Genomic DNA, 13,371 nt, shown 5'->3' on the forward strand with positions numbered 1-13,371 from the left:
AAATAATAGAATAATAACAATTGAGGAGTTTATAAAGTACACTTTGAAGTACAAGAAAAAAAAATGATTCGAAAATATATTACAGAATGGCAACCTTCAAGCCATTCTCGTCAGGGATCTTCAATTAAATAAGCTCTGCGGTCCGCGCCTACGTTGGTGCAAATTCGAATTAAAAGAAAGCTTGTAGAAGTTTTTAACACGTTGATCCGTAAGTGCTTCCAAAACACACTTCTTCTTTTTTTATTTTATAGTATCAAGAATATATGAATGCACTGCGGCAGACGGGGTGCGCATCTACAAACACAAGCAACGAACGTCTGTAGATGTCATTGACGTTATTTTCGAAAAAATGCTAAATATTTCTTGAGAGAATATTGCGTTGAGGAAGGCTAAGTCAATAGTCGTGGGTTCAAATCTCCAACGTGGTATAGTTTTCAATAAAGCCGATACCGTTAGTTGGTAATGCTTCAGGTTTTTAGTCTTAGAATTTATTTCTCTGCTTAAATTGATAGTAATGATAATAATAACCATCCGGCCAACCTTTAACCCAAAAGAAGAAAAAAAAGAAAAACGGTGCGGTAATCTTTGTTGTTAGCGCTTATCCCACTTTTAGTCCCAGAGTTTATTTCTACTATACAATATTCGGAAGAAACGCATGACAATTGTACAAATTATGACGTTAGTCGTTTTGAAAAATCGTGTTTCGAGAACAAACGCTTCAAACTCTCTATATATATTTTAATGCATTAAAATTTCCTCGTTCCCATAACTTTCGTCTTACACCATTCTTTAAAAATCAATTGAAATTCGTTAAATCAATTTTATCCCTTAAGGTAAGCGTTTGAGTACATCAAAAAAAATTTGACCGGAAGCAAAGCAATGACCACCTAGACAGTGTCTGCAAAAATTATTATACTATATATACAAAAACCGATGTTATGGCAGCGACCGCAACCTCTAATGTACTCGGAAAGAGATCTTCAGACAACATAACTGTTCGTTATGTCATGGGTAGATGGGTGCCGAATAACCACATATCGTTAGCAAATTAATCTCTAAAGTTTCTTGTATTAGGCAATTTAAGGAATGTCGAGCCACGATTCATTAATTTCATCCAATACATGCTCATGTATACTCAGGACATTTCCAAATGTATACAAGTCGATATTATTTCAATCTACGTAATAGATTTAATCAATTGCAATAAATTTCTGGGTTTTGGAAAATTTTTGAAAAGTTCTCTGCTTCTTTTTGTTCTGGTGGTTCACACGAAATCTTTTAAAAACATTTCTGATTGTATCATTGACTCGTTGTGATTACTTTTTGTTCTCGTTTTTCTTTTTCTTTTTTTTGTGAAGAGATAAATGCAACGAATTTTTCTTTTTCTTTTAATGGGTTTGTGGCTTAAAGCGTAAAACGCCATGTTGTCTATATTGCCAATGTACAATGTGTGGGAAAGAGAGAGAAATAGATAAAAATGTTTATTATTATTATTGTATGGGTGAGCAGAGAGCAAAAGACAATCATAAAAGTGTCCAAAAAGATTTTTATATGGTTTGTCTTAGAAAAATTGCCACAATTGGTTTAGCGCACTTAAAATGCAACTCAAGCAAAGGAAATAAAATTTTCGTTACCCAACCACATGTACGCTTGTGCTTTGCTTAACATTTGTTAGAGTTGTTTGTCTCGTTATTTCTTAAGGAATTGAAATAAATATATTTATATATTTATATATATATATATATATATATATATATATACGATTTTATATATTTTTATTTTTTTTTTCGGTCAACCAACAGCACATGACCATAACAACAAAAATATAAGCAGCAAGAACAACAACAACAACAACAATAATAATAATAATAGTAAGAAAGACCAGCATGTTATCAACACCATCCGGAATAACGTAATATTATGTATGAGTGGGTGAATATGAGTAAGTCCTAAAAGATAGTGAGCTGCACACATGTGTGTAACGGTAATATAAAATTGTCACTGTATACCGAAAGCAATTCAAGTTATTATTGGCCAAAAATGACTTTGACATTTTCTTCTTTTCCTTTAAATTTTTTATTTTTCTTTGAAGCATCATGGTTTAATCGTTATTTATAGGAAAGTTTTGCGTTGACTATTGAAAGTTAGTCTGCGAACTGCATGAAAATTTGGTAACAATTGTCTTTCTTACTCTTACCGGTCATGAATTTTCGTCTTGACTGTGATCTCCTTCTTCTCTTTCTTTTGTCTTTTTCTAAAGGTTTTTATTCGTGTCTTTATTTTCTCGTTTGTTTGTGTGTGTGTGTATATATATATGTTCAAATAAGTTTAAGTAGGGGTGAATGTATTTAAACAATTTCTTACTGTTAGCATATCGTTAGCAATTGTTAAGTATACGCCATGTGTGTGTTGATGTTTTAAAAACAAAAAATTCGCATAAAAATGTCTTTATACTCATAAACATATTGCTTTTATTAACTTTCCTTTGGTTCCGTTTTCCATTTTTACACTTACAATCGAGGGATGGAAGTATATTAGATATTGTGTTGCGTGTGTAACCAGAAATAGTCATCGGACACTCCACGTATATATATTATTACTGATCTGCCTAGGATTGGGCCGAACTAATTAAACAATGCTGGTCTGTCCGTCCTTCCATTTATATAGGAAAACTCCAGATTCAAAAATTTAGATAGAAATTTGGAATTTGCATTTTGTGCGTTTAATTAATGAGTTAAAATTGGGTCGAATTAATTTCACAATCCTAGCCTGTCATCCACCGTTCTATCTGTCGGGGAAGGCTGCAGATGCAAAATTTACACAGAAATATGAAATTTGTCTTTTGCGCATTTAATTAATGAATTAAAAATGCATCGAAAAAATTTCACAGCCCAAGGTTGTCCATCCTTCCATCTGTGTAGGAAGGCCACGAATGCAAAAACTTCCCTTGTGCATTTAATTAAAGGCCGCAGATGAAATAAGCAAATAGGCGTGACCCATTGACAAATATTGCGCCTATAAGCAAAGGTAAATATCTTAGCTAACATTCTAGAACAGTTTCGATTTGAAATTTCATACAGATATTTATCAATGGTAATTGAGCTTTGATCAGCCAAGTGCTAACAACTTACTTTACTATTTTTATAGAGTATATTGATTATGATTTATTTAATGACGAATGATCAAAGTTCTAGCGTGACTATAACTTCTTTCCCTCTTGCTATCTGATAACTTGTGGCGGAGGATATGTAAAATCAGCTCAAATTGTGGATTTCCCATTTGCTATGTAATTACCTGAGATGAACGCCCCAAGGCTAATACAACTTTCTTATTTTTTTACTATACATTTTTTCAATTTCTTTTTAAGAAAGTTCTATCTTTTTGTTTTGTTGCTATTGCACCAAACAAAACTTTATTTCATCCATTTTATTATGATTACTTTAATAAGAATTTTTTTTTTTTTTGTATATTATTGCTGCTCTATTCAATACATTCTATATTTATGTTTTCATTTCCATTTTCTCATCAAAAAGAAAAAAAAAAAAATATATATTTATAAACCATGTCCCCAACTTTGATTTTTCATCCGTTTTGATATTTGCATAAATTTGAATTAAGTTTTCTACAAGTTTTTTCCACTTTTCTGCAAGTTATTATTTATTCAGTAGAGCTAGTACTGTAGATACATATATTGTATGTACTTAGGTCGGGTGAGTAGTTTAGCAGAAATGTCAAATAATGATTTTTGCTTTCTAATCAAAAATCAAATATCAAACTTGTCAAATTTTTTCAACTTTTTTCTTCTTTCTTTTTTCTCTTCTGAAGGATGGGAGTTGTTTTTCATTTTGTATGTAACAAGCACAAGGAAGCTTCAGAGGCCCTTTACATACTTTATATATATATATATATATGCTTGATCGGCGCGAAATACTGAATTAAGTCATATCTGTCCGTTTAGTGTTTGTTGTTAGCACTCTCGCGGTCGCTAAAATGATGACATCGGTTTCATATATGGTAGAAACATTGGAAGTTTTTGCACGCAGAGTTGGTTTTGAAAAAGGGCCAAATTGGTTGGAGCAGAAGCCTGCGGTGCAAAATAATCTAAATGTAACTCCGTTTTTCTTAACAAAAATTCGTAGACTTTCGCTCGTTACTCAAAAATTATCAAAGTTAGAGGATTGATTGATTGATTTATCTCACCTGCAAAAATCTGCCAAGCCCACACAAAGTTACAAGTAATTAAATTTTAATTTTCAACGCTTATTTGGATCTGCCTAAAAATGGGTTCATTCTAAAATGAATATGTTTATATATATATATATATGCGACTTGATGGATTAATTTTTTCTTAATAATAACAGCGATATGGGTCTCAAATAAAAGAACTTGAAGAGTAGAATGCAAAAAGCTTAGTTCCAAATTAAATATATCGAACGTCATGACGTAGAGAACAAATTTTTTCGTTACAATACCGTAGATATGGGTATCAGATAAAAGGGCTTGGAGAGTAGAATGCAAGAGACTAAGTGTGTTAATTCTAAATTAATTGTGGTAGACGTCACGACTTAGTGGATAAATGTTTTCTTAGATATACCTTGGAGGTAGGTATCGAATGAAGGGAGCTGGAAAGTAGAATACGATAAAGAGCGTTAGTTATAATTTTATTAAGGTGAACGTCTTGGGCCGTTCAGAAAAAACCGATTTCTTAAGCATTAAAATCTTATGTGGACCAAGCGTGTACGTGATAAGTATGCGAGTTTCGGGCCCCGCCGAATGGAACATTCTTACTTATTTTTTTTCAATTTTATTATTTTTATTAACGCAACGTGTTCGCGCTAACGAAAGCTTTTATAATATGTAAATCTGAAGTATGAAATCTGCTTAAGAAAGGTCCGCATTCGCGTTTTTGTAGAGTATAAAACAACAAGACTGATATTTAAAAAAAAAGTTTCCAGATTTATTTTTCTTTGGGCATAAGAGAGAAATATTTATTATCTGAAACTAATTTCTTCTTTGAAATTCGCGGCTTTTCCCCAAGCGCTCTGAAAAGATTTCCTGCTTTACATTTTTTCCAGCCTAGCGGGTTACTCCTGAATTTCTACAATACTAAGGGATGTCTTCGAAAAGAATTTACAGTGATTTGCAACCATATCTTGTCGATCGGGTCACCTATCATAAACAACAAACAAAGTCTTTGCTTGTCAGGCTTTTTCTGACTTTGTAGCAAATGTGACATTTCGGAGATATAATTAACAATAGAACTCTCTAAAGTCAGATTTATTATAAAACAGGACTGTCAAATTCCGCAAATTACACAAAAAAAAAAGTTCCTTGTGACCTGCGATGTCTCGGTGCTGTTATTCAAAATGTAGCTACTAGTGTCATCGTTGAGTAGATATAAGGTTACGAAAGTTTGGAAACAAGTCAATGCTTCTGCTAAGAAATCGAAAGTGTGTAATGAGGAATTTGATGATAATTATGACTTCGGTTAAAAAATTATGCATTTTCCTGCCATTTTCTCTGTCATTTCGCAGCACTTAAAGCATAGGACACATGCGGAAAAAATGGCACCTTTCTGAAAAAATCCTTGGAATATAGATTAACTTCAATGGCCCTAACCTTACTTCCAAAAATTTCATTCTCATAAAACTTAGTCAACGCAGATTTAATTATGAACTGATTCAAAGCTTCGTATGATTCGTAATTAACCCAATTGAATTCACTCTTGCTCGTTGCCAAGCTTTTGCATGTTTGTATCGCGTTAGTGGTTTACTCCTATCTTGAACCGACACTGGCCATATACCGGCATACTAGAAGTATACATGTTTTTTGTTATTGTTTGTTTATACATGAATTTATTTTTACTAATACTAGTCCGAATAGTCCTGCTGTTTTATTCTTAAGAGTCTACTCTATTCAGCTCTCAATTTAGCATAGGTGAATTGCGCAAAGACAATACAATATATTCGGTCATGAAAGGCATTTTTTAGGTGCTGCGGGTTGCCGAAAACGATTAGAAAACGTATTAATAACATGTTCCGCAATTTCAAAAAGATATTTTTCGCAACGCTTTTTTTTAAAACGTAACAACTTCTATAGTTTTCATTGCAACATCTTTAAAATTACATTCTCTTGTGCAGTACTTGGAATATTTTCGATAAATCTTCCGCGAAGTCTTTAAACAATTGGAAAACTCGTACCACAATGACAATGAAGTTTACCATAAGGATAATTGATACGGTTTTAAAATTACAGATTAAATCTTAATTGTTTTCGACATATATTATTACTATTGTTATTATTATTATTATTATTATTATAAATATAGCCAGAGAATAAATTCGAAAACTAAAGTCTTAAAGCACTAGCATCTAAGGCTTTCGGCTTTATTAAAAAGTCTGCCACACTTGAGATTTCAACTCACGACCAGCGATATATAAGCGAAAAGCTTGAAATTTTTTTGCTTGTTATCCGAATTACGACACACGCACAGATTTGGCTTCATCCAACATAGTACTCACGCCAGTTAACATATACTGCACCATCACATCAGTACGTTATAAGCATGAGATTTAATGGAACAGGAAGCCATATTTAGTAAAAAAAAAATTTCTTACCCTTTAAAATTCGAGAGCCGACATCAAAATTTTTATATTCTGCACATATACATATTTTTTAAGATTATTTGTTTTTCGCTTTATTTTTACTCTTTTTCGTAATAAACCGCAAAGACATTTAAATCATACGATAGTTCTAATATACTTTGAAATTTTAAAATCAAATTGACAATACATTCCTTTACTTTTTTAATTTTTATATTCTTTACTTAAATTATTTAAGATCATTTTTTCACTCTAACGTTATGTTTTTTGTAAAAAACTCTAATGACATTTAAACCACTTTATAATTCTAATATGATTACAAATTCTAATAACTAAACTTGGCAGCATTTTCCTCCTTTTTATTTCACAAAAAATAGTAAAATACCTTTATATATTTTTTTTTACTTTCACAAAACAAGATATATTTTTCGAGCTACAAACGAAATTTTTTAAATTGCACTTCTAATTTGCCAGCGCTATTCAATTAATCAAGTATTTTAATATTTCATATCTCGCATATTTAATAAGTTACGAAATTCTTCACTTTCCTTCATCTGCCATTGTGCTAGATACCCCTACACAACTGAAAAAAAGGGAAAAAATTTATCGAAGCAAATCCAGGTACTTTAAAAACTACAGTTATCCCGCTAGTCGCCATTCATAAAATTGTTGCACTTTTAAGGTTTAAAACACATAGTTCCACTATCACCTAAAAAAAAAAAAAGGTTAACCGACCTCTGCGAAATTTGTTTAATATATCTTCTCAAAATTTTTCAAGCTTTCCTCGTTAAACTCTCATTCGACAAAATTGAATGTCTTTTCCATTTTACAAAGTTAGCTTCTTTCAGGGTTTTAAAAATGTGATTCCGCCACTAATGTATTATTGCATATTCTGTCTAATAAACATAAATAAAAGCTCCGATTGAAACGAACTTATCGGTGCTTAATGCATTTATTCGTTTATTATTTTCTCGAAGCACTTTATGTTTTAATTGATTGCAAACTATATTTATAAGCGCAATTGTCCAAAGATGATGCTATCTAAATCAGAACAAGGCAGTGTTGCATTTTTGAATTTTAATATACTCTATAAGTTATTTTAGTTGATTTGCTGCAACGCTGCAAGGCAAAATGAAAGTTTTAATTTATATTATAATTAATGTAATTTGCAACTTCTTCTAAAATGCCGACATTAGCATAGCAAATAAAATAAACTGTACTCTATTTTATATACATATCTTTAACAGTAAATTTCATTATTCCTCATTGAAACTGCAGAACAGCGGAAGGCTTCGTTTATAAAAACTATAACAATAATATTAAACTCTAATTATTAATAGTCCGCCTGAAGAAACAATGTACATATGTCCAACCATGAAAATATCAATTTTATAAAGCAAAATATCGTGTAGAGTAAGACGAGGTCTTCAGTACAAACTTCTAAATCTCACAAATGCATTGAGAAAATTGTTAACACCATAACCTTGCTTGATAGTGATAATAATAATAATATTGTCTCAAGCATGTTAATGTAAAGTCATCAACATAATAGAAAATAAAGTAAAGTATTTACGCACAACTCCCTTTGCACTTTAATAATGCAACTGGTGATAATAATGAGAAGGAAAATGCAATAACAATAGTGATTTCGACAGCAACTGTTGGGATCCACTTAAATTAATACAGTCACGCTGACCAATTCATTAAGTTTACAAAAGCTAATTACCAGCATTCAAATGAAATTACATTAATGGCAAAATATAAAGGCAACTCAAAAAAAACAGAAACGTAAATAAATAAATAAGAGTAAAAACAACAAGTAAATCATTCGGCTTGAAACGAATTGTGATTACTCAGCACCTTAAAAAAGCTTACTAGACATCTTCAAAGTTCTTAAGAATCGATCAGCACCTCTAGAGTGCAATGAATGTTTCGTTATGTTTGAGAAATTTTTAGCCTTGGAAAATAACTTAGATTAGAATGAAGTTACTTTAGTTAGGTTCAGAATTGTTTTTTTTTGCAGTTTTTGCAGATTGTTAGCCACTGATTGAGGCTGATGCATGGGATGCTGCGAGTATAAAATTACTGATTCTCTGTCAGTTACCCCAAATTTTTAAAAGAAAATTTATTTTTTGTCAAGTGTGCACGCTACAGGCGCTACTTGAAAATCCGAGCTTCTTGAACTTTAATCTTCAACTATAGAATTGTGAGGTGTTATCCCATGTTTCATGTTGCTGCTATGGATATTTCACCAACTAGATGGATGAATACAGAATTCCACTCTAATTAAGTAAATATACATATGTTTCAAGATCTTTTTCATTTTTCGATTGCATTGTGTTACAAACATAATGGCTAAATGAATGTGCGTTCACTTTTTCGTAAGCTTTAATGAACCTTGCAGACTACTACAAAATGACAAAAAATATTTTAAGTAAATATTTAGTTTGTAGTTTATATAAACATAGACGTAAACGAGAAAATGAATGAAATGTCTCACGGAGTGAAGGTTTGTGTTGACGTAGATGCGTAGAAGACTAAGTGACAAAATGCATTCTACATAATTCTAAGAATTACCCTGGCGTGTGATAAAACTAATTATGTGCAATAATCAAGCAATAAGGCCAAGTAACCAGCCAGGCAGTCAGCCAGCCAGCCAGCCAGCCAACCAACAGTCACTTCAACTGTTCAGAGTAAATGAACGAACGCTTGAATACAATAGAATGAAAAAGAAGCGGAGGCAATAAAAAAAAAACGCACAAAAAGGCAACTGCGAAATAATGGCTGGGTCAGAGTAAAGAAAAAGTGTCAACATTGCTTTAATGTGTAGACATTAAGTGGAAAATTACATTTTTTCTTTATTAGCTTCTAACACTTTTTTCTTTTCTTTTCATATAAGTGCCTAGATTTATTCTTGTTTATAGAAAGTGGAGGAGGGCGATAATATGGTCGATTTATAATTATGATTGTACTGCGTAACATTTAAGGAATCAAAGGCAGTATATAAAAAACATGGATTCATATTTGCTAAGAGTCTGGAAGGTTGAGGGCTAATAGTTCCGCATGGCTCTTCAATCAAAATTTAATGGTTTCTAAAATTAACCGAGTAACTTGAAGTGTTGAGCATATGGCTTTGGATAATTTATGAAGATGTAGCGCAAAAATCTGATCACAAATACTTGAACATACCCTATACATAGATTAATACCTTAATTTTTAACTTCTATTACATATCTGTGTAAGAAATTAGAAAGTTACTGTCAGCCCCCAGAGAGCATCTTCTATACACACTATTTAGACAAGAGGGCATTTAAGAACCGCCCTAAGGTTCACACAAGTTTCTTAGATTTTTTTCTTTTTTTTTTATTATTACTATTGTTTTACTATTTCCTTTTTTCCGTAATTAGTTAAACATTATGTTGTAATTTATTTTAATTTAAAAGTTCTTTTTTTTTAAGCAGATTAACATTAAATACGGTTTTATGGTTTAATATAAAAAAACAGAAAGGAAGAAAGAAAAACGGTAATAAAGTTTTTTAAACTTACCATTTTTAAAAGTGTTCATTAAACTTTCTGAATCCAAGCCATGATGACAATTGAACAGGGATGTGTCGAGCAAATCTTCTGGTTTATAGCCCAACAAGTTAAGCATTCTGAAATAAAGATTTTTCAAATTAACTATTATTAAGCAAAGAGCTAAAAAGAAAAATAACGATTCAGCTTACTTGTCATCGACGTAAGTGAAATTCATGTTTAGCGAATGTTTAGTTAAAAATGTGGTGCTACCAAGCGGTATCTCTATATTTGAGGGATGAGGTATAGGACGTCCTACAGCCACCAGGACGCTCTTACCCTTATTACTCAAAATCGAATGTCCCGTAATATGTATAACCTGAAATAGAAAATTTAGTTTAAATAACTACTGAATAAAGTAAGCACTTTTCTTCTTCTTCTTTTTATACCTTATACGAAGCACTTTTGATATTAATGCTACGGCCACGACTTGTTAAAGTACATTTCAAGCGTACGAAAGCATCGCGATGATCAGTGGCGATACCGTCGTTCAATAAATGTTCTTCTTTAACTTTCTCAATCGTGCCGTTACGTTTTACGTTTAATAGATCTTTAAGTTCAGCATGATCGCACTGATGAGCGTACTCCCATATTGGTTGACCCAAAATATCAATCTAAGATAAATTAAATTATTAGTTCATTATTGTATAATGAAAGATCATTAATCAAGAAGAAGTTAGTCAACAAGTTACATACCTTCGTTATACCTAAATAGTCACTAACGTTATCGGTGACATAAGCAAGATCACCGTCACTAGTTAAGATCAAAAGAAATCCATCTAAGGTTTCTTGCAACATTTGATTGAATTCGTTGTCCTCATAAGCATTTATCTCTTGTTTAGGCAATATTTGCTCTGATGCGGGTGAAATTAAATCATCCTCATCGGCTGATAGAGTCGATTGGGAGCAAGCATCTATATCCGAACTGATAGGATTAACCGAGCAATCGTCATCTTTAATTTGACTGCTGTTCAAGACATCGGATAACTGTTGTCTGTTGGGAACTGCAATGAAATATTACAATATGGATATTGTATGGTGTTCTCATCTAACTATGGCTTACTTACACATATTCAAGGCATCTCTGAGTTTCAAATACGCTATAGCTATGCGCATAATTGAAGCTTTATCCAATTGAATGACATCTTCTTTTTTCAGTGGCAACATCTGAGCCAATTCACTGAAAATTTCCGTTTCCCGAGACCGACGACATCGGGCAGCATCCCGGGAACGTTCTTTACGTTTTTCATTGTTCCTTCAAGAAACCAAATAAAAATGTACTCATGTATAAAAAAAAATCAAAATTCTTTTTGTTCATTTCATTATAAATATAAATTAGCAAGAATTTGAAAAAAAAAACTTCATTTACGGAGATTGAATAGTTATTCAAAAAAAAGCAAGCACTGAATGCGTAATGAATATAAGAAGTGAATAATTTACGTCAGAAACCCGAAAATACTCAAAATACGTTTAATAACAGATCACGTATGCATATCGCAGCTCATAATACACATAGACGGCAACCAGATCTCCAACTTTCATCATAAAGGCTGATCACACTCACACGAGTACAAAGTCGGAATGTAAAATTCATTTCAGAATCCTCTGCCGAAATAAGCAACAACATTAAGAGACGGGAATAAATTCGAATTACTGCGTAAGCAGAAATATTTCTCAGATTTTCGCTTAACATTATCGAAAGGTGGGCTTGAAAATAAAACATTATACAGATATATAAAAAAATGGCAATAATTGCTTACGCATTCAATGTTTGTTAAACAAATGTTAATGCTTTGAATAATAAATTTCTTTTTTTAAAATCTTATTTTAACAAAAATATTCTCAACAAAACATTTAAGGAAGTTATACCCGCTTTAGGGTTAATATTCCGCCCCTTCTTCCTCTTATCTATTTTTAGTACATAAATAAAAATTGAAAAGTTTCCTGTTTATTAAGGGCAGTAACGTCATTTGACTGATCATATATAGCTTGAGTGAATAAGTACTTTTTTATTGTTCGCGTAAATTGATAGCGTGGGACAAGCAATTTTCTTATGACGGCTATCTTCGATATTTGCTGTCATCGCTAGTCGATAAGGTAGCAGTATGATCGGCAAGAGTAGTGTTTGGCTAGGTCTTAGATCTTAAATTCTCCGCTGCAATGTTTTGCAAGAATTTCGACTTTTTTCTTATTCCACCATTGACAACCATTCAAAGTTCGCCGAGTTTTCTCTAAACTTGACACCTCCACTGTCGTAGGCGTTAGCGCATAGGTTCAATGCTTTCAATAAAGCTTCTTATGGAAAAGATTACGTTGCACAAAAAATTCAAAATTTCCACTTGGTTAAGATGACGCGCACGTTATGTGTTTATACCTTAAATCAATTGTGGCGCGGTAGAAATTGCATGCATATACACTTGCAAAACCCCGAACGACTTCATAAGAAGGCAAACTTTTATGGTGCCAAACGATTCAGAGTCATTTTCGGAATCGAATTGAACTGGTGTTCAGAATTGATTTAAACTTTCTGTCTGATATTTTGCGTTGAATTTACACAATTATATATTTGTCCGACGTCTGCATCTTTTTGTTGAATTTACCTTTTTAGACTTTACACCACCTGTTATATAAATGTTATGTGTTAAGTTTGTGTGGATGTACGCAACACCTAGAAGGACTTCAGATGAATCCACCTTTTATTTTACCGATCATTTCAAAATCGCTTTCTGAATCAATGTAACCTTGTCTGTTCGTCTGTCCAATCGGCAGTCCGCAAGTTTTAAGATATTTCGATAAGGTTTGATGCACTGCCGTGTTTTGGCCCACGTTTTAGGTGAATGTTATTGAAAAATATTCATGTCCGACCACTTTCGAACGCTTCCCATAGTTGTCACATGAATACCTGCATTTAATACAGTGCTTTAACTTGTTAAACACTACAGACTACAGAACTGAAGAGTCTCTTGTAAGATAACGTTATGGTTAGTAATCAAATGAAAAAAATCGGTGTAGATTTGTCATATATTTTAATTAATCTCAGATAAGTTACTACCGTAGAAACTGTGATGCAACACTTTTGCCCTTCACTTTATTTCCATTAAAAGCAAATTTTTCAATTTCAAAAATTTTTTAAATGTCTGAAAAAAATATGATAACTCAACAAACTAGGCTAAATAGTTTAAGCGTACAAGTAAAC

At 32.2% G+C, this 13,371-nt stretch overlaps 1 protein-coding gene across 1 annotated transcript in view; it reads right to left on the reverse strand.

Annotated features, from left to right (window-relative positions):
* LOC119640887 (protein similar) overlaps positions 1-13,371 on the reverse strand; it is a 78,294-nt gene that overhangs the window by 34,895 nt on the left and 30,028 nt on the right. Inside the window, exons 2-6 of the mRNA XM_038039194.1 lie at positions 11,243-11,430; positions 10,872-11,179; positions 10,565-10,789; positions 10,328-10,494; positions 10,149-10,255 (exon numbers count right to left, since the gene is read on the reverse strand). Of these exons, the coding sequence (XP_037895122.1) occupies positions 10,149-10,255; positions 10,328-10,494; positions 10,565-10,789; positions 10,872-11,179; positions 11,243-11,430 (995 nt within the window). The remainder of the gene's footprint in view (positions 1-10,148; positions 10,256-10,327; positions 10,495-10,564; positions 10,790-10,871; positions 11,180-11,242; positions 11,431-13,371) is intronic.

This window comes from Glossina fuscipes, unplaced genomic scaffold (assembly GCF_014805625.2).
Source record: "Glossina fuscipes isolate IAEA_lab_2018 unplaced genomic scaffold, Yale_Gfus_2 128, whole genome shotgun sequence".
Classification (NCBI taxonomy): Eukaryota; Metazoa; Arthropoda; class Insecta; order Diptera; family Glossinidae; genus Glossina; species Glossina fuscipes.